Source organism: Crocuta crocuta, unplaced genomic scaffold (assembly GCF_008692635.1).
Source record: "Crocuta crocuta isolate KB4526 unplaced genomic scaffold, BGI_CrCroc_1.0 scaffold282, whole genome shotgun sequence".
Classification (NCBI taxonomy): Eukaryota; Metazoa; Chordata; class Mammalia; order Carnivora; family Hyaenidae; genus Crocuta; species Crocuta crocuta.
Genome location: NW_027529174.1, coordinates 2,704,392 through 2,726,286, shown reverse-complemented (window position 1 = coordinate 2,726,286; position 21,895 = coordinate 2,704,392). Strand labels below are relative to the sequence as shown.

General features: G+C 37.3%; 1 protein-coding gene across 2 annotated transcripts in view; it reads right to left on the bottom strand.

The window, feature by feature from the left end:
• Positions 1 to 19,966, bottom strand: part of PDCL2 (phosducin like 2) — a 36,343-nt gene extending 16,377 nt beyond the window's left edge. Inside the window, exons 1-3 of one of the 2 annotated variants that reach the window (XM_077757699.1) lie at positions 19,849 to 19,966; positions 5,115 to 5,235; positions 4,042 to 4,132 (exon numbers count right to left, since the gene is read on the bottom strand). In XM_077757699.1, the coding sequence (XP_077613825.1) occupies positions 4,042 to 4,132; positions 5,115 to 5,235; positions 19,849 to 19,854 (218 nt within the window). In that variant the 5' untranslated portion in view covers positions 19,855 to 19,966. Of the gene's footprint in view, positions 1 to 4,041; positions 4,133 to 5,114; positions 5,236 to 18,219; positions 18,271 to 19,848 lie in introns of those variants that run through there. The other variant, XM_077757698.1, reaches the window with a different exon arrangement.
• Between the last annotated feature and the right edge of the window lie 1,929 nt (positions 19,967 to 21,895).

The following is a 21,895-nucleotide window of genomic DNA, read 5'->3' as shown; positions in this document are numbered from 1 at the left end:
ATATCTTATGATAACCAACTGTGAATAATACCAACTTAGTTTTAATACTATACAAATAGTCTACTTGTATACATCTCCACCCTTCCTCTTTTATGCTGTCATTGTAAGAAACTGCATTGTTATATACATTGCCCATTAACATCAACTTATAATTGTCGTTTTACATCTTTGCCTTTTAAATCATACTGGAAAAAACAGCATTAAGAACCAAAAGTTGAGTGATTCTGGCTTTTATATTTACTTACATAAATATCTATGTTACTTACTTCTTCACAAAGCTTTGAATTACTGGCTAGTGCCCTTTAATTTCAGCAAGAAGGACCCCTTTAGCTAATTTCTTAGGGCAATTCTAGTAGTAACAAACCCACTTAGCTTTTATCTAGGAATGTCTTAATTTATCCTTCCTTTGTAACATGGTTTTGCCAAATGAAGAATTCTCAGTTGGCAGTTTTGTGTGTTGTTGTTGTTGTTTTGCAGCAATTTAAATATATTAATCCACTGCTTTCTGGCTTCCAAGATTTCTGATGAGAAACTGACAGTTTTATTAAGGGTCCCTTGTATGTGACAATTTACTTCTCTCTCACTGATTTCAAGTTTGTTTTTATCTTTTGATAGTTGATTATGATGTGTCTCTGTGTGCGTCTCTTTGAGTTTATACTACTTGGAACTCATTGAGCATCGCTTCTCGGCCTTTTGGCTAAGATCAAGTGTGGAACTCATTGAGCATCATGATTTGTAGATTTATGTCTTTTCTTAAATTTGGGAAGTTTTCCCACTTTATTTTTTCAAATATTCTTTCTGCCCCTTTCTCTTTTCTCCTGCTGGGATTCTTACACCACGTAAGTTGGCTCACTTAGTGTATCACAAGGCCAATTAGTCTCCATTCACTTCATTGTTTTTCATTCTATTCCTCAGACTCCATAGTTTCGGTTGTCTTCAAATTTGTTCTTTCTTCAGCTTGTTCAAATCTGCTTTTGAAGCCCCCTAGTATATATTTCACTTCAATTTTTATTGTATTTTTTAGTTTCAGAATATCTTTTTGGTTTCTTTTACAATTTCTCTCTTCATTGCTATTCTCACTTTGTTCATATAATGCTTCCTGTCTTTGTATCAATTTCTTTTCTTCCTTTGAATTGGCCATACTTACATTTCTTTGCATGCCTTGTAATTTTGTGTTGAAAACAACACTGGATTCTTATAATGTGGTTACTCTAGAAATCGGATCCCCACCTTCCATGATTTCTTTTTTTATTACTTTATGTTATCTCTGTGCCAGAGATCAGCCTGCAGGGTAAAAGCATTAAGGTCACCTCAGGTCTTTTCTGAGCTTTCACCTTTCTCAATGCTTTCTAAATTCCCTCATTTATATGGTTGTTTTTGAATGTGCAAAAACCAACCAAACAGACAGATGTGGCTACTTTAAATCCTCTGGAAGCCACCTGAGCCAGTGAAAAATGACACAATGGTAACCACTCCTTGTGGCTATATCTCCACATTCAGAAGTAGTAATTCATAATCAGAACACAGAACTTTGATACAGAGGACAAAGTCTTTACTGTCCACTCTGGCTTCAGCAAGCTGTTCCAGAAACACAGGCTGCTGTCCAAACAGTTGCCTACCCTGGGGCTGGAGTAAGGGATGGGTAACTATTATTACACTGAGGACTAAAATCAACCAATACTAACTACAATTTACCAGCCAAACTTTATCTTGGAAGCTACAAGTGTTCAAATAGACTCCAGAGTTTCAAAGCTGTCACTTGAGACAGTTTCTTCCAGTACAATAATTATTTAGGTGGACATATGGACCCCTAGAGCTTTCTACTCTGCCATCTTTCTGGATATGAACCTAGTCAGTTGTTTTATGAAAGTCTCTCAAGTTTGGGTTTCTCTGATGTATTTTTATAATTAGACTGAGGATATGAAATTATTGACAAGGATACTACATAGGTAATGTGTCCTCCCCAGTGCATTATATCAGGAGTTACTTGATGCCAATATGTATTATGGGTAATGTTAACCTTGGTCATTCCCCTAAGATGGAGGCTGCCAGAACTCTACACTGTAAACTTACTATCTCCTCTTTTATAATTACTAAATATATGGGGGGAGATACTTTGAGATTATGAAAATATCCTGTTTCTATTTAAACTTCCCCACTCATTTCAACATCTACCAGCAGATCTTGCCCATGGGGGGGGGGTATTGTTGTGGTGCTCTGATGGTGATTTTTCTATTTTCCTCATTCATCTAACACTTACATATTGGAATTTTCAGTGAGGAATAGGTGTTACTTTCTCTGAATTTGTTCATGCATTCAGTTATTTATATCAATAGGGGCTCCAGGATATTTATTTTATAATCCAGTATTATGATTATTTATTTTGTTGCTCAAGTTGTTCCAACTCTGGCCATTTTAAAATCTTTTGTTTTGCACCTATACCTTTAAAAAATATTTTTTTCTATAGCATTTCTTTACTTTCTGGCACTAGATGATGCTCCAGACTCATATTGTACTTTTTTAACTCACACTGTGGAATGAAGCAGTCGTCCAAGGAACACTGGTTCCTATTATTAGAGAATAGCATTTATAAAACAAGAGCTAAGAGCTAGGTATACTCATTGCTACCAGACTATTGCTACTTCTAATCCAATTCACTGTTGTTGGGGCTTTTATCATGTTAAAACAGCATTCTTGGGAACAATTCTACGTGATCAGGATGTATTATTCTTTTTTTAAATTGCTGGACCTAATCTGCTAATACTTTGATTAAAAATTTTGTGCCTATATTCATAAGAGATATTTTCTGTGGCATTCTATTTTTGAAATTTCTTTATCTGGCCTGAGTTTCAGAATAAGTTGGGAAATATATACAACTCTTCTAATTTCTGAAAGAATTTATTTATGACTAGTCATTAATTAGTTATTAAATGACATATGTCATCCTGGAAGGAAAACTGTGACTCTTTTCTTATTGGCCTTTTATTGATATTTCCACTTTACTTATATGTAACTTGATGAAGTTCCACTTTGTATTACTGGATAATTTTTTCTTAAGAAAAGGGAAAAATATTCAGGGAAAAAACTATTGCACTTCTATAAAGTGATGTGGTTTTATTTTTATTTTTTTATGTTTTATTTATTTTTAGGAGAGAGAGAGAGAAACAGCATGAGCAGGGGAGGGTCAGAGAGAGAGGGAGTCACAGACTGAAACAGGTTCCAGGCTCTGAGCTGGCAGTCAGCACAGAGCCTGACGTGGGGCTCGAGCCCACAAACCGTGAGATCATGACCCAAGCGAAAGTCGGACGCTTAACCGACTAAGCCACCCAGGCGCCCCTAAAGTGATGTGGTTTTAAAATGTTCTTAAAGGGTACAGCTTGGCTCAGTTGGTAGGGCTTGTGACTCTTGATCTCAGGGTCATGAGTTCAAGCCCCATGTTGGACATAGAGCTTACTTTTAAAAAATTAAAATGTTCTTAAAAATTAGTTTTGTTCTTGGGGAACCTGGGTGTCTAAGTTGGTTAAGTGTCCAACTCTTGATTTTGGTTCAGGGCATGATCTCAGTTTGAGACATGAACTCTGAATCAGGCTCTGAGCTGACAGTGTGGATCCCACTTGGGATTCTCTTTCTCCCTCTTTCTGCCTCTCCTCTGCACACCTACTATCTCTCTCTCTCTCAAAATAAATAAACAAACATTTTAAAAAATTACTTTTGTTCTTTTTAAAATCTATTCTGTAGAAAAAAAACAGGGCTTTTAAAATTTCCTTCTTACAATACTTCTGCATTCAAAAGCTCTTAAGTTGGGGCACCTGGGTGGTTCAATCCATTAAGTATCCAACATCAGCTCAGATCATGATCTCACGGTCTGTGAGTTTGAGCCCCACATCATAGACTCTGTGCTAACAACTCGGATCCTGGAGCCAGCTTCAGATTCTGTGTCTCCCTCTCTCACCGCCCCTCCCCTGCTCATGCTCTGTCTGTCTCTCTCTCAAAAAGTAAATATTAAAAAAATTCATAAGTTGCCCAAATAAATCACTGTACCTATATATTTCAATAGCTCTCATATCTTCTTCATCAAATTCATCTTCAGCTTCCTTCAACTGTGCAAGAGTCATCTTTTCATATGGTTTAACTAAAACAAAATAAATTTTAGATAACAATTATTTAAAACTGTTTTTTTACTTTATAATAGTCATATGGTTGCAAAAAACAATATAGAAATAAAGAATATCTTTAATGTTGCAGGTTCTCCAATATATAAAGCTTTTTGTAGTTGACTACTTTGGTTTTGTTTAGTGTGATTCCCACTCTGAATTCACAGAACTGCCAAGCTACATTTAAAGTAGATGTGAACAGGGGCGCCTGGGTGGCTTAGTCGGTTGAGCGNTAAAATAAAATAAAATAAAGTAGATGTGAACATCAGTTAGACCCCATAAATTTAGGTTTCCCAAGTACATGAAAGTCTTGACAAATAAAACATACTATATATATATATGCTCAAAATAGAAGGTAATAACAAGGTAGAGGAATATGGCAGAGGAAAAGCTCACTAGGTTAGATACCAGGACATTTCAGCTCTGTCACTTACTAGCTTGTGACTTTCTTTTCTTTTTTTTNACAGGCTCCAGGCTCTGAGCCAGCTGTCAGCACAGAGCCCGACGAGGGGCTGGAACCCACAAACCGTGAGATCATGACCTGAGCCAAAGTCAGACACTTACCCGACTGAGCCACCTAGGTGCCCCTAGCTTGTGACTTCCAACACATGATTTAAAAATTTAGGGGTGCCTGCGTGGCTCACCTGGTTAAGCATCCGACTTCAGCTCAGGTCATGATCTCATGGTTCATGAGTTTGAGTCCCACATCAGGCTCTGTGCTGACAGCTCAGAGCCTGGAGCCTGCTTTGGATTCTATATCTCCCTCTCTCTTTGCCCCTCCCCTTGCTCACTGTCTGTCTCTCAAAAAATAAACAAACATTGAACAAAAGTTTAAAAAGTTTAGGTGTCAGTACCCTAATTTCAAAAGTATGGGTGGGATTTCTAATATCCTCTCTCCCTCTTAGTTTACGAAATACACTTTCACTATCATGATCCAGTCCACTAAATGCACAACTATACCCATTGCTTCTTCTTGTAAACGCAAAACCATTTCTTCAATTTCATCTTTTGGCTCTTCTTTTGGAGGAAGAATGCCAAAGTCTCTTAAAATTTCATTCCATTCTGTATCTTCATTTGGATCCTATTAAAAAAACAGAAAATCTATTAACATAGTTGTGCATTTTAATATGTATATGTGAAATTAATATATAACATTTTCGACGATGCAATTGTTCATGAACTCTACAGATAACTGGATAATTAGTTTCAAAGTATAGAACAAAGTGGCCTACTTTTTCCTCACTTCCCAGCGCTAGCGGTACTACATACTTTGATAAATAAGATACATCCTCTACCCTCAAAGTTACCCTGAGATGTTTAATAAAGATCAATTTGGAACTCATATATCAAATATTAATGAAGTAAACTTTTCATAAACCATGGAAAATGCTCTGATGACTATATTAGGCAAAACCAATTAACATCATGCAAAACTACTGTTTTGTTTTTCTACATAGGCATTTAATACCTCTCAATGAACATGCTTTACTTTTCAGCCAATTAGCTTCAAGGGACTCTTACTTCCAGGTCAAATGTTAGAAGAAGCTAGGAATTTTTCCATAGTTTAATTTCTGTCCAGGCTTAGAGCCTGGAGCCTGCTTCGGATTCTGTGTTTTCCTCTCTCGGCCCTCTCCTACTTGTGCTCTGTTTCTCTTGCTTTCAAAAATAAATAATAAAAAAAAATAGTTTCTTTCTATGAAAGTTAACCTTGTTGTCCTGTTTGCTTAGGCTTTGATATTTTATTTGCTGCTTTTCCAGAAGTTGTAATATATTAATGCTTTTCTTTCTAGTTTGCTGTCCATTTTCCATGATATTTCCAGAGGAAGGGAGAATTTAATTATATATATGAGAAAATACTGTGACAAAGTATTTGATGACCTTGAATGATCTCCACATTCTAGTGTTCACATCTCTGCACAACTTCCTCTCCCTGACTATGGGTGGGAACTGTGACATGCTTCTAACCAATAGAACATGGCAAAGATGAAGGAATGTAATTTATATCATTATTTTCCATAATATTATAACTTCCATCTGGGCAACACTCTTCACACTGGTTAGTTATGATAAAGCAAGGTGCTATATTGGGAGGTGCCTTATGGAGAAAACTATGTGACAAGGAAAATGTAACCACCAATCAGCTAGAAATTGAGGTCCTTATCAAATAGCCCCCAGAGAACTGAATTCTGCCAAATAGCATATAAGTAAACCTAGAAATGGGACTTCCTCTGTTGTACCTTTAAATGAGACCCCAGTGGGGCAGCTGGGTGACTCAGTCAGTTAAGCATCCAACTTTGGAGCCACTCAGGTCATGATCTCAAGGTTCTGAGTTTGAGCCCAGCATGTCAGGCTCTGTGCTGACAGCTCAGAGCCTGGAGCCTACTTCAGATTCTGTGTCTCCCTCTCTCTCTGCCCCTCCCTCACTCACATTAGTGTCTCTCTCTCTCTCAAAAATAAATAAACATAAACAAACAAACAAACAAATAAATAAGAAGATTTGGCTGACACTTTCATTGCAACCTTGTAGGAGACTCTGGAGAAGAAGGCCCAGCTAAGCAATGCTTGGATCCTTGACCCATAAAAACTCTGAGACAGTAAATGTGTTGTTTTAAGATACCAAGTTAGTGATAGCTTGTTATACAATAATAAATAGCATAAAAGTATCATCCTATTTCTCTTCTTCATTCTATTCTTTGGCCGAAGTTTTGTTTTTCTATCCTCACTTTGTCTATGACTGGTCACTCTATCCATGAGATCTTCAATCCCTATTCTTTATATCTCTCCTAACAATAAAATATCAGCATCAGTAGGAGTTCTGCACTTGGTAATGGTAGACTAGATAATTTGAATCAAGCCTTTTTCTGAGAACATCTAGTAAAACTGGACAAAATTGATGAAAATCAATTTGAAAGCACTAGAGAATCAACAAGGCAGTGACAAGAATTATCAGGAGAAGACCTTAGATGAGAAAGAGACCTAGAGAGGAGTTATATGTTTGAAGCCACTCCCCTTGGATCAACTACTAATTCTGGAAGAGGCCAAGAAGCTGAGAAATTGAATAAAGGCTCACAGACTTTAGCACAGTGATCAGAACCATAAATCAATAAGTAAGTGATAACTAGGAGATTGTATATTTGGAATTGAGAAAATGCTTTCTAAATAACTCATGGGTCAGAGAAAAAAAAACACAATGGAAATTTAAAACCATTGGGAATTGAATGATTAAAATAAAGACACATATCAAAAATATGTGGGCAGCAACTAAAGCAGTTCATAAAGTAAATTTTATATCCTTAACTTGCTATTTTATAATATAAAAAGTTTAAAAATTAAGATATAAACATTCAAAGAAGTTGGAAAAAGAAAATCAAAATAAACCAAAGATTTGAAAAAATGAAAGTAGAAATTGATGTACTGAAAAATTAATATATAATAGGATTAACAAGGCCAAAAATCGGTTCTTAGAGAAGATTAATGAAATTGATAAACACTTAAAGACTGATCAAAAAAAAAGTGAGAAGGCCAAATAACCAATACTAGAAACAAAAAAGGGAAACTGTTGAAACTCTTGACAGGTAATACAAACATTTTAAGTGAGGGTCCTCTCTATTGTATTTTGCTCTTTTTTTCTACTTTAAGGTAGAAGCTATATTATTGACTATGAATCTTTCTTCCCTAATATAATCACTTACAGCTATATATATTTCCCTTTTAACAATTTTTTAGCAGCACTGTACAAATTTTGGTTTGCTGTACCATTATTATTACTCAATTAAAAATATTTCCAATATCTTTTGTGATTTTTTTTTTTACTGACATCTTAGTAATTTGGGAGAATGCTGTTAGTTTTCCAATAATTTGAAGTTTTCTAGGTCTCTTATCAATAATTTCTAACTTAATACTCTTTGATTAGAGAACATACTTTGTTAAGATTTTGATCTTTTGACATGCATTGACTTGTTTAATGACCCAGTATATGATGTATCTTGAAAAAAGTGTGCATTCTGCCACTGATAGGTATATTTCTCTATAAATCAATGGATGATTGAAAGGCTTGTTCAAGTCTTCTAATTTGTTAGCAAATTTTATATCTATTTTTAATATCAATTACTAAGAGGAGGGGTTTTTAAATCTTACATTATGATTCTGGATATGTCTATTTATCCCTTGAATTCTGTTAGTTTTTGCTTTATGTATTTTGCTTTTTGTATTTAAACTGTGTCTCTCTTAAGACAACACAAAGAAATGGGAGGATGTTCCATGATCATGAGTTGGAAAATCAAACATTGTTAAAAGGTCTACACTACTCAAAGCAATCAACAGATTTAATGCAATCTCTATCAAAATACCAATAACATTTTTCACAGAGCTAGAACAAAAAAATCCTAAAATTTGTATGGCACAACAACAGACCTTGAATAGCCAAAATAATCTTGAAGAAGAAAAACAAAACTGGAGGTATCACACTTATAGACGTCAAGTTACATTACACAGCTGTAGTAATCAAAACAGTAAGGCACTGGCATAAAAATAGACACTTGCTGCAACAGAACAGCAAGTCCAGGAATAAACCCACCAATTATATGGTCAATTAATCATTGACAAAGGAGGCAAGAATATGCAATGAGAAAAAGATAGTCTCTTCAACAAATGGTGCCAGGAAAGTAGACAACACGTAAAAGAATGAAACTCGGCCATTTTCTTACACCATACATAAAAATAAACTCAAAATGGATGAAGTACCTTAATGTGAGACCTGAATCCATAAAAATCCTATAATACAGGACAGGCAGTAATTTCTCTGACACTGGCCATAGCAACATCTTTCTAGATAAGTCTCCTGAGGCAAGGGAAACAAATGCAAAAATAAACAATTGGGACTACATCAAAATAAAAGGCTTTTGTGTACCAAAGGAAACACCAACAAAAAAACAACAACAAGGTACTGAATGGGAGAAGATATTTGCAAATGACATATCCAAAAAAGTGTTAATATCCAAAATTATAAAGAACTTATATAACTCAACACCAAAAAACCAACAATATCCAATTAAAAAATGGACAGAAGACATGAACAAACATTTCTCCACAGAAGGTATACAGATGGCCAACAGCCGCATGAAAAGATGCTCAACATCACTCATTATCAGGGAAATGCAAATAAAAACCACAATGAAACATAATCCACACTTGTCAGAATGGCTATTATCAAAAAGACAAGAAATAAGAAGTGTTGGCAAGGATGGGGAGGAGAGGGAACACTTGCACTTTGTTAGTAGGAATGTAAATTGGTGCCCCCACTGTGGAAGACAGTGTGGATGTTCCTCAAGAACTACTCTATGATGGAAAGGAGGCAAGATGGTGGAGAGGTAGGGAGCTCCATGCATTTCGCTTGCATCCATCTCTCAAACAGAGAAGGCCTGAAGCCATAGGACACTGAGCTGCAGGAGTTTGGGAAGAGAAAGAGACAGAGTACACGGGGAAGGCAACCTCATAAGTATGTGAGTGCGAACCGGGGAAGATAAAAGTGGGCTGGACCGGGGGTCACAGAGGGAGAGGCGAGGGGAAAAGAAAGAGCAGCTTTAAACTGCTCATAGAACTGTCCCTGGAGAAGAGAAAAACCTTAGTTCCAACGGAGAGTGTTCTTAGTTCTAGCTGGGGTGCTGACCTTGAACTGGATGCCCCCAATCGGTGCCAGGAGAAACTGCTCTGCTGCTCTCCCAGCTCCATCCCCAGTGGCTTCAGGAAGGCAGCCCACCTGAGGCTGCACTGCTGCCCTTCCAGCTCAACCTCCAGCAACACAGAGGTGGCTGACCCAAGGCTGTGCTGCCACTCCCGAGCTCTACCCAGACAGGGGTCGGGAAGCAGCAACCTGCGGGACTGTGTTTCAGGTGGTATCAATAAAGTGCGGACTGGGACCTGGAAATGAGGCAGGGCTTGGGACATAGAACACACAAGGAAATTGGACCCAAAAGAGTGATTTGCAACGCCTGGTTCAAGAAGAGATGGGCGCTGCCATTTTTTCCCCCACAACCACCAAGATGGGGCCTCAGGGAACTGCCTGCTGGACCACAGTGGAGGCTAAGACCTACCTACACCAAACCATGCCCATCCACTCTAGAGAGCTACTTTTTTTTTTTTACCAGAGCCTGGGGCAAGGCCAACATGGATGCACTACTGTGATTAATTCTAGATCAATTCTTTCTATTCAGATATATTTTACCTTGTCTCATTCGTATCCCTCCCCTCTGCCAGCCTGGGCACTCTGGTCATTGGTTTGCTTAAACAGTCACATTAAATGTGACACATTAAATCCATTCTCTATATTTATATTCTACCCCTCCACCGCTACCTTTCTATATATCTCTCTCTGGAGTAATCAGACTATATAGTTTCTCTGGGTATCATTATCTTCATTTCTTTCTCCTCACCTCTTACCATATTCTCCTTTTTCTCTCTCTGAATTAACCCTCTTAGTCTCTCTGCCTGGTCATTGTCCAGTTTCACTTCCTCCCCACCCTGTCATTTCTCTCTTTGTATATTTTCTTCCATCAGCAATGTATACACCCTGCTCTTTATTTGTAGCTGGGAATTCTGGTTTTATGCTTTTAGATTGTCCTTTGTCTTTTGGGTTTTTTCTTTTTTCTTTCCTTTTCTCCTTTTCTTTTTATTATTTGTTTTTCCTCTTTCTTTTTTTTCCTTCCTTTTTTTTTTCTCTCTTTTTCTTTTTCCCTTTTGGTTTCAGTGTTTGTTGGATTTGTCAGTGTGTTTCTGTGCCTTTGTTCCCTGTGTGTTTGTCTGTTTTCTTTTCCAGAGTTACCTCAAGAAACAAGCCAAAGTACATATGGTGGAGAGTCCCAAATACCACTATGAGTAGGGAAGTAAAATAACCAAAGTCTCAACAAGAGAGGCCATGAGACACCATTCAAAGAACACTTCCTGAATGGACAGGCCCTGGACAGTCAATAAGCCTTCTTTAACATAGCAGTACACGCAGGTGCAGAGTGCATAACAAGCCTTTAAAACTGACAAGAGACAGAAAGCTAGCCAAAATGATGAAATAGAAGAACTCTCCTCTAAAGAAATTCCAGGAAGAAATGACAGTTAAAGAGCTGCTCAAAATAGATATAAGCAACATAACTGAGCAAGAATTTAGAACAATAGTCATAAAATTAATCGCTGGGCTTGAAAAAGGCATGGAAGACATCAGAAACTATTGCTACAAAGACTATGGAGCTTTAAAATGGTTGTGATGAATTAAAAAATACTATAAGNGCCAAAGTACATATGGTGGAGAGTCCCAAATACCACTATGAGTAGGGAAGTAAAATAACCAAAGTCTCAACAAGAGAGGCCATGAGACACCATTCAAAGAACACTTCCTGAATGGACAGGCCCTGGACAGTCAATAAGCCTTCTTTAACATAGCAGTACACGCAGGTGCAGAGTGCATAACAAGCCTTTAAAACTGACAAGAGACAGAAAGCTAGCCAAAATGATGAAATAGAAGAACTCTCCTCTAAAGAAATTCCAGGAAGAAATGACAGTTAAAGAGCTGCTCAAAATAGATATAAGCAACATAACTGAGCAAGAATTTAGAACAATAGTCATAAAATTAATCGCTGGGCTTGAAAAAGGCATGGAAGACATCAGAAACTATTGCTACAAAGACTATGGAGCTTTAAAATGGTTGTGATGAATTAAAAAATACTATAAGTGAGATGCATAATAAAATGGAGGCATCCAATGCATGAATTGAAGAGGCAGAGAAGAGAATAGGTGAATTAGAAGACACAATGATAGAAAAAGAGGAAGCTGCAATAAAGAGAGATAAACTGATCCAGGAGCACAAAAGGAGAGTTCGAGAACTGAGTGATACAATCAAATGGAATAATATCCGTATCATAGGAATTCCAGAAGAAGAAGAAACAGGGAAAGGCGCTGAAAGAGTCCTTGAACATTTTATAGCAGAGAACTTCCCCAATCTGGGGAAGGAAGCAGACATTGAAATCCAAGAGGACAGAGAACTCTCCTCAGACATAACTTGAATCTATCTTCTGCACAACATATTATAGTGAAACTGGCAAAATATAAGGACAAAGAGAGAATATTGAAAGCAGCTAGGGATAAAAGGGCCCTAACATACAAAGAGAAACCTATCAGAGTGGTGACAGACCTATCTACTGAAACTTGGCAGGTCAGAAAGGCAGGGCAGGAAATCTTCAATGTGATTAACAGAAAACATATGCAGCCAAGAATCTTCTATCCAGCAAGCTTGTCATTCAGAATAGAAGGAGAGATAAAAGTCTTCCCAAATGAACAAAAATTGAAAGAATTTGTCACCACTAAACCAACCCTATAAGAGATCCTAAGGGGGACTCTATGAGGGAAATGTTGCAAGAAACACAAGTTACCAGAGAGCATGAATCCTACAAAGAACACAATGGAAAAAAGACAGCCTCTTTAACAGATGGTGTTGGGAGAACTGGGCAGCAACATGCAGAAGAATGAAACTAGACCACCTTCTGACACCATGNTGAAATAAGTCAGGCAGAGGAGGACAGATACTATATGTTTGCACATATAGATGGATTAGGAGGAAGCTAATGGAAGACCATGAGGGACAAGAAAGGGGAAAAGAGTTGGGGAGAGGGAGGGAGGCAAACCATGAGAGACTCTTGAATGCTGAGAACAAACTGAGGGCTGATGAGGGTTGGGGAGGGGGTAAGAGGGGTGATGGGCATGGGGGAGGGCACTTGTTGGGATGAGCACTGGGTGTTATATGGAAACCAACTTGACAATAAACCATTTAGAAAAAAATAAACATTTAAAAATAAAATCAGTTAAAAAAAAAAAAAGAACCACTCTATGATCTAGTAATCACACTAATGTGTATTAACCCAAAGAATATGAAAACACTAATTTGAAGGGATATATGCACTCCAATGTTTCTTGCAGCATTATTTATAATAGCCAAACTATGGAACCAGCCCAAGTGTCTGTCAATAGTTGTAGTGTACATATGTGCACAAACAGAAAGGAATATTATCTGTAAAAAGAATGAAATTTTGCCATTTGCAGCAATATGGATGGCTCTATAGAGAATAGATGCTAAAATAAAATAAGTCCATTAGAGAAAGACAAATACCGTATGATTTCATTTTTATGTGGAATTTAAGAAACGAACCAAAGAAAGAAAGAAAAAAAAAGAAAGACCAGTTCAAAACCTACTCTTAACTGCAGAGAACAATCAGATGATTACCAGGGGGGATGTAGGAAGGGGGGATGGGTGAAATAGGTGAAGGGGATTAAGAGTACAATCTTGATGACCACTGAGTAATATATGGAACTGTTGAATCACTATATTGTATACATGAAACTAATATAACACTGTATGTGGACTATACAGGAATTTAAATCTTAAAAAACAGTAATAAAATAAAATAATAAAGTGTCTCTTTTAGCAGTATATAGTTCTGTGTTGCTTTCTAAATCTGACAATCTCTGGTTTTTATTTGAAGTAATTAGTCCATTAATATTTAATTATTAATATTAGTTTTAGAGCTACTATTTTCCTGTTTAGTCTTATTTACTTTTTTGTTTCTCCATTCCTTTCTTGCCTTCTTTTGGTTAATTAAGTAGTTTTTAGAATATCATTGTTTGCCACTGGCTTTTTAGGTATACGCTTTCGCATTATGATTTTAATAATTGCTCTGGAAATTATATTGGGTATCTTTAACTTATTAGTCTACCTACATTTAATATTGTACTACTTCACATAAAATATGGGAACCTTGGGGGTGCCTGGGTGGTTCAGTTGGTTAAGCGTCTGACTTTGGCTTAGGTCATGATCTTGTGGTTCATGAGTCTGAGCCCTGCATTGGGCTCTGTGCTGACAACTCAGAGCTTGGAGCCTGCCTAAGATCTGTCTCTCTCTCTCTCTCTCTTTCAAAAATAAATAAACACTAAAAAATTTTTTAATAAAAAAATATGGGAACCTTGCCTAGTTACATTTACCCCTATCCCACCCTTTGCTTTACTGCTGTTAAATATATTAACATCTACATATATTTGAAAACCCATAGTACAAGGTTACAATTTCTGCCTTAAAGAATTATAATGATTTTTAAGGGACTTAAGTGAGAAAATATAGTTATTAGTATTTTCTACATATTTACCATTTATGGTACTCTTTACTCCTTCCTTTAGATCTAGTTTTCCTTCTGGTGTCATTTCCCATCAGCCCAAATAAACATCCTTTAGCCTTTTAATAGTTCTGGTCTGCTGGCAACTAATTCTCCCAGTTTTCATATATCTGAAAATGTCTATTTTCCCCAGTTTTTGAATGGACAGTTTCGCTGGCTATAGAATTTTGGTTTGACATTTTCCCCTCCAGCATTTAAAGCATTTTAAACATTCATCTCTTGCTCTGGGGGAAATAAGCTGCCATGTTGTGAGGACAAACAGCCGGTGTTAGTCTGCTTGGACTTCCATAACAGAATATAAGACTGAGTTACTTAAATAGAAACTTATTTTCTCACAGTTCTGGAGGATGCAAGTCCCAGATCAAGGTATCAGATAGGGTTGGTTTCTAGTGAGAAACGTGGCTCAAGGGGCCACCTTCTTGCTCTATTCTCACATGAACTTTCCTCTGTGCACAGAGAAAGATTCAGAGTGAGAGAGAATGAGAGAGAGAGAGAGAGAGAGAGAATGCTCTGGTGTCCCTTACTCATAAGGACACCAGTCCTTTCAGATTGTCATAAGGACACCAGTCCATACTCTTATGACTTCATTTAGCCTTAATTACCTCCTTAAGCATCCTACTTCCAAATATCATCACATTTGGGGTTAGGGTCTCAACATATGAATTTTTGGGAGACACAATTCATTCCATAAAAAAGCCCTACTGAAAAGTCCACGTGGTGGGAAATTGAGGCCCCCTGCCAATAGTCATGTGAGGGAGCCATGTTGGAAGCAGATCCTGCAGCCCCAGCTGATGACTCAGTTGTACTCATTCACTCTGCCTTTGAGCCAGAACTGCTTTGCTAAGCCACTCACAAATTTCTGACCCCAAGAAACTGTGAGATAATAAATATTTATTGTTTTAAGCCACTAAATTCAGGACTATTTAGCTACATTGTAACAGATAACTAATATACCTATCCGTTCAGGGGCTTTTGTGTTTCTTTTTTAACTTCTAGAAATCTTTATTAAAAAATAATTAGAAATGTAAAAAAATATTCCAGTTCTAGGGGTTCCTGGGTGGCTCGGTCGGTTGAGTTTCTGACTCTTGATTTCAGCTCAGGTTATGGGAATAAGCCCCATGTTGTGCTCTATGCTGAGCGTGGAGCCTGCTTAAGATTCTCTTCCTCTATCCCTCTCCCCCATTCGTACATGCTCTCTCTATATATATTTTAAAAATTCCTCTTCTGATGTTGACCATAGCAGCATTCATAATAGCAAAATTTAGAAACAACTTTAGTATTCAGCGAAGAAATTTAAAGGTCCATTCAGGTTTTTACTTCAGCAATTATAGTTTCCATTTCTAGAAGTCCCTTTCTATTCCTTTATCTGTTCATTTTTTTGTATTTTCATCAAAGTATTTACTTATTCATTTTTTTACTTAAAATTTTAATGCCAGGGGCACCTGGGTGGTTGAGTCGATTGAGCATCTGACTTCAGCTCAGGTCATGATCTCACGGTTCATCGGTTCAAGCCCCGCATCGGGCTCTGTGCTGACAGCCAGCTCAGTGCATGGAGCCTGTTTTGGATTCTGTGTCTCCCTCTCTTTCTGACCCTCCCCTGCTCACGCTGTCTCTGTCTCTGTCTCTCTCTCAGAAATAAATAGAACACTAAAAAAATTTTTTTAAATAAAATTTTAATGCCAGTATTGTTAACATACAGTGTTATATTAATCAGGTGTACATATAGTGATTCAACAGTTCTACATATTACTCAGTCCTCATCATGATAAGTGTCTTCCTAATCCCCATTACCTATTGCACCCATTCACTCTCTACCTACCTTCCCTTTGGTAACCACCAGTTTGTTCTCTATAGTTAAAAGCTTGTTTTTTGGTTTGTCTCTTTTTTATTTTGTTCATTTGTTTCTCTAAGTTCCACATATTAGTGAAATCATATGATATTTGTGTTTCCCTGTCTTATTTCACCTAGCATTATACTCTCTTGATCCATCCATGTTGTTGCAAATGGCAAAATTTCATTTTTTATGGCTGAATAATATTCCATTGTGTGTGTATACATATATACATACTACAACTTCTTTATCCATTTATTTATTAATGGACACTTGAGCTGTTTGTTCATTCTTGATAGTTTCCTATATAAACTCATCTTTGTAATCTCATTTTCTATTTCTTTGAACTCTTCAATAACAAGAATTTTTGTATTTGGCAATTGCAGGCAATGCAGTCCTTAGAAATCTAAATCTGTTGGGTTTTGCCTTTAACGTTCATAGCAGTCTTCTTATGTGATTATTTTGAGATCATACTTCTTTTAAAATGTGGGTATTTTCTGAGTCAAACTGAAAATTTCCTCCAAAAAGGGTTTGTTTCTGTTGTCAACCAGGAGTACTAGAGGCCTTGGGGAACCCTTCCTTGCTGCCTGTATGTCTTCAAATTCTTTCCCTCTCTTCAACTCTTTGCTGCTCCAGCTCTGAATCCTGCTTCTGTTAATCTGATCCTGACCACCCCTTATCCTGGGCCCTGGGCCCTTTGATCCTTTTTCAGTTAATTTTTGTTAATAATGTGAGCTAGAAGCCCAACTTCATTCTTTTGCATGCAGATGTCCAGTTTCCCCAACTTCAGTTGTTGAAAGACTATCCTTTCATTTGAATGGTTTTGGTACTATTGTTGCAAATCATTTGACCAAAATATGAGGGTTTCTTTCTGGGCTCTCTATTCTATTATATTGGTCTGAATGTCTGTCTTTCTATGAATACCACACGGTTTTGATTACTGCTGCTTTGCAGTATATTTTGAAATCAGACATTGGGTCCTCCTACTTTGTTCATCTTTTAAAAGATTGTTTTGGCTATTTGGGGTCTCCTAAGATTTCATATGAATTTTTAAGATGTGCTTTTCTATTTTTACAAAAATGTCATTGGAATTTTGGCAGGAATTACACTGAAGCTGTAGATTGTTTTGGGAAATATTGACATATTAGCAATTTAAGTCTTCCAATCCATGAATATGGAATGTTTTTTACTTATTTATGTGTTCTTTAATTTCAGCTATGTTTTGTAGTTTTCAGTGTACAAGTCTTTTGCCTCCTTGGTTATGTGTATTCCTAAGCATTCTATTCTTTTTGGTGCATATATCCAGGACATTGCTTTCTTAATTTTCTTTTGGATTATTCATTATAGTGTGTAGAAATGTCTTCATCAAATTTTTAAGCTCACTATGCCCTCCAGGTAATTTCAATCTAGTCTTTTATTTTTTTAAACTAATAAACATAATTGCTTTAGAACCTGTTTCTGATCATTCTGATAACAAAAGTCTCTACGGGTCTGTTTTTGTTGGTTCATGTTCATGGTGCCCTATTTTCTTGTGTGCTTGGTTACTTTTGATTGATTTCAGTTTGCTACCCTTGAGAACTTACCTGAGGGAATTCTTTGAGGCCTAAGATAATGACGTCTTCTCCACAGAGGATTTTTTATTTCTTCCAGGCATTTATGGACACTAAAATATTTTTATGTATATATGTATATAGGTATGTATATAACTAATTTATATCATTCATAATGAGGTTTGCTCAATGAGGTTGTAATCTATGTGATAGCTGTATGGGGCCACAACTTCTTGGGGACTGGTATTTTCTTTTCTTTATTAATATTTATTAATATTCCATTAAGCATCAAAATAACCTTTGCTGAATTCCTGTGAACATGAAGTTTATCTCTTCTTCCTACTGTTAGTCTTCCATCCTTTTAGTGGATCGTATCCATTTGGTCCCTTCTCAACCTGTGGATTACACCCAGGACCAAAACACAGACTGCTAATGCCTTCAGGATAAAAGAGGTTTTGGAGTTCTGGAAATTCATTTACCTGGTTTTCCAATTTCCCTTCAATTTTGGTCTCATAGCTTCTTACTATCATGTCACCTCTTTGATGCCTTTAAGGAAATATGTTTTACATGTTAGCCAGTATTTTTACTTGTATGCAGCGGAAGAGTTGGTCCAAATAATCTAGCTATTATCAGAAATTCCAGCAACACCTTATTAAAAAAAACTCCCTCTGCACTTGACATCCCCTACCAGTTTCTCTTTTCTCCTTCATAGTTAAACTTTTTGAAACTATTGTCTATATAAACTGTAACCACTCCCACTTCCCATCAACTCTTCAGCCCACTCCAAAGTTAGCTTTTGCTTCTAATACTTTCATTAAAAGTGCTCTAGATAATGTCACCTACAAACTCCATGTCATTCATTTCAATGAGTATTTATTGTATTTGATCTCTTTAGCAGAATTAGAGAGACTTTCTCATTCCTTTTTTGTTAAAATGGTCTGTCTTGGTATTCATGATACCACATTCTTTTGGTTTTATGTATACCTTTCTGCTCTTCTTTAACTGATCTAGGAGTTCATTACAATGGGATTTAACAGTAAATGCTCTTTAATTTATTCTTCCCTCCAGTTTTAGAAATTATCTATGAAATTTCTTTCTAACAGAAATAGGTACCACAATCTATGTGTTACAACTATTATGGCATTTATCATACCACAAGTAGTTACATCTGTCTCCCTCTTACTCCCCCATAGTAAGCTCTTTTAGAGTAAATTGAGAATTAAACATAAACACTGAATAAACGGCTGTTGAATAAATTGATGAATAAATGAACAAAGGTTAATGCGCTGTTAACTTCACTCAATTATATTTTGGCTTATTTCTTGAAGAACAGGTATAAATCCAGACAAATTCACAACGTTTTTACAGATTGGATAAAATGTTCTTCCTAGCAATTAATTATTAACACAAAAGGGCTATCCATTAAAAATTATGTGTAATTTATGTTCAAAATATTCCAATACATTATATAGTATATGCAAATAAAAATAAAATATGTAAAACAAGACAAATTACAGTGGTTTTAATTTGGGGGAGCAGGTGGGAAGAAGCTGTTTCTGAAAGTCAGAAAGTGAGAATTTTACTCTGATAAAAGAAGAAACAAAGGCACAGTCTTCTGATTAATAAGGAAGCTTTAGATAGAGGAGCAGCCTTCTAAGGGATAAATGGAAGTCTAACAGAGCTTTTGCAATCAGGTAGAAGACACTCCCGGGACAGCTGGTCTTTCTTAAGACAGATACAACTCCTGGGTGTCCGTTCTGATCTCTTTTTTAAGGTAGCGGAGCAGAATACTCAAACTGAATTATACTTGGGCTAAAGTTGCTGGTCTATTTCTCAAGTGAGAAATATCGCAGCAGCAAGATTTCCAGGATTCAAGTGTGAAATTCAATCCCAAACAACTCTGAACACTTCTTCCAGAGACAAACAAGTCTTGAGCGCTGAAAAATGGTGTTCTCCTGGGAGTCAATTCGGACGTCCCTCAAACCTTGACGGAGACGCGCACAAAACGTAGCTCTTACCCGAACAAATGTTAGAACCCAACCGCTGTGGGCCTCCCTCCCTGTTGGTGCTCACTCTAGGTCTAGCAGGGGACCCCTTTAGGTGCCCACCTGCATGGTGCTCTCCTTCGCTCGGCGGCGGCGTCTTCCGGACGGACACCCGAAGTCTCCTTCAGGATAGAAGCGAGCCTGCTGCAGGCCTAGCGGTTTCCACCGCCCGGGGGGACGGGGGGGTGGGGAAGGGAGAACAAGGGCCTTCTACGCAGGTGCACGCGGCGCTACTCTGTTGCCCGGCAACGTGGAGGCGTGGCCTAGGGGGCTGGCTGCAACGTGGAGGCGTGGCCTAGGGGCTGGCTGTAAGGATGCACCGGGTCCCGCCTGGGGCAATCTCTCCTGAGTGGTGCCTTACCTGTTAGTACTGGTGTTCGTATTCCTCCCACCCCTCCTTCCACCACCACCAAATCGGCACGTTGTTTCAGAGCCTCTGGCACCCTTCAACCTCGGAGTCCTGTCTTTATAAAGAAATAACCAAATCCTGGGGAGAGAACTCTTCAGAGAGAGTTATATTTGGATGGATTTTAGGGGATCCCTAGCTCACAGATCCCTATTGTGCCTAATTCTGTTGTACGTGTACATTTGTATGTGTGGGTATTGGGGGGTTAGGTCCAAAGCTTTCATCAGATTCTCAAATGGTTCTCCACCTCTATCTAAAAACCCACTGCCTTAGAAGACAGGAGCTCTGGCTTTAGGTAGAAAGCCTAGACAGTTGGGTTCCTTGGTGGTTAGATTAAGGAAAGGATGTTTACTGGGAGCTGCCAGGAATGTGAAGAAAACATTTGATATTACCACCAAATAAGGTTATATACACAGAGATATACTGATAGGATTTGCAAAAGAAGAAAAAAATGTTTTTAGTGACACAACTTTAAACTTGGGTTCAGTATTAGACTGCTTCAGTAGTTTCCAGTTAATATTTAATGAAAATCCTATACTCTTGGTAGCCGATATATTTTGTTGTGTTTGTATTAATTTGTTAACTATAAAATATTGTAAAACAGCCTACAATTTTTGTAACCATGTTTTGGTATTTTTTCTTCTTCGTCCTTTTTATTTATATCCTGGGAACCCTAAAAATGTAAATACCCTAAGTCTCTCAGTATTTCTGAGAGGCCTGAGGAACTGCTGCTTAAATTGATACTCAACTGCTTTTATTTTGACAATTCAAACTCCAAGATACTTGAGTTACTAACCCTCCCTACTCTAGAGCCACCCTCCTCTAATCAGCCAGCCTGCTTTGTGGTGGAGGAGATTATGCAAGAGCAGAGTGAGAAGGGAAAAACCCAGGGGAACCTGAATGGAGATAATCTCAGCATCCATCTGAGGTTAATTCTGTGTCCAAGAAGCCCTAATTTGATGTAAAATGTTTTCCAAAGGTGTTCATGATCCTCTACTAGTGAGGCTGTTCTCTCTCCGGTAGTGGATGACGCTGGTTGACTTTCAGATGTTGCAGGGTGAAATGACATATTTTGAGATAAGTTGAACACTACTAGCTGATAGAAAAAGCTAACCCCCTGATATGTTTGTAGTAATCAGATATCTATTATACAGTAGATAAATCAGAACTTGCTTATTGGACTATGGCCAACTTCTCCAACCAGTGTAGTTTTAGTTAGTATTCACATTCTAAGATAGTTAGCTATGGAACACTACGGTATTATAAGAGTTGGTGACTATGTCACTGATGAAATCCAAATAGGATAAACTAAAATAGCTCATTAAAAGTCAACTCTCTTCTGAGTGCCTTTAATAAAAATAACAAAAGAGCATGTGTATCAGTATAGTTGACCCTGAACAACACAGGGGTTAGAAGGGTCCCCCCCCATGCATCAAAATCCTAGCACAACTTTTGACTGTCCCCAAACTTAACTACTAATAGCCTACTGTTGACCAGACGCCTTACCAATAACATAATCGATTAACACATATTTTGTATGTTATATGTATTATATGCTGTATTCTTACAATAAAGTGAACTACAGAAAAGAAAATGTTATTAACAAGATAAGAGAAAAGACATGTATAGCACTGTACTATAGTTTTTGAAAAAGTTCATGTATTAGTGGATCTTGCAGTTCAAACCCATGTTGTTCAAGGATCA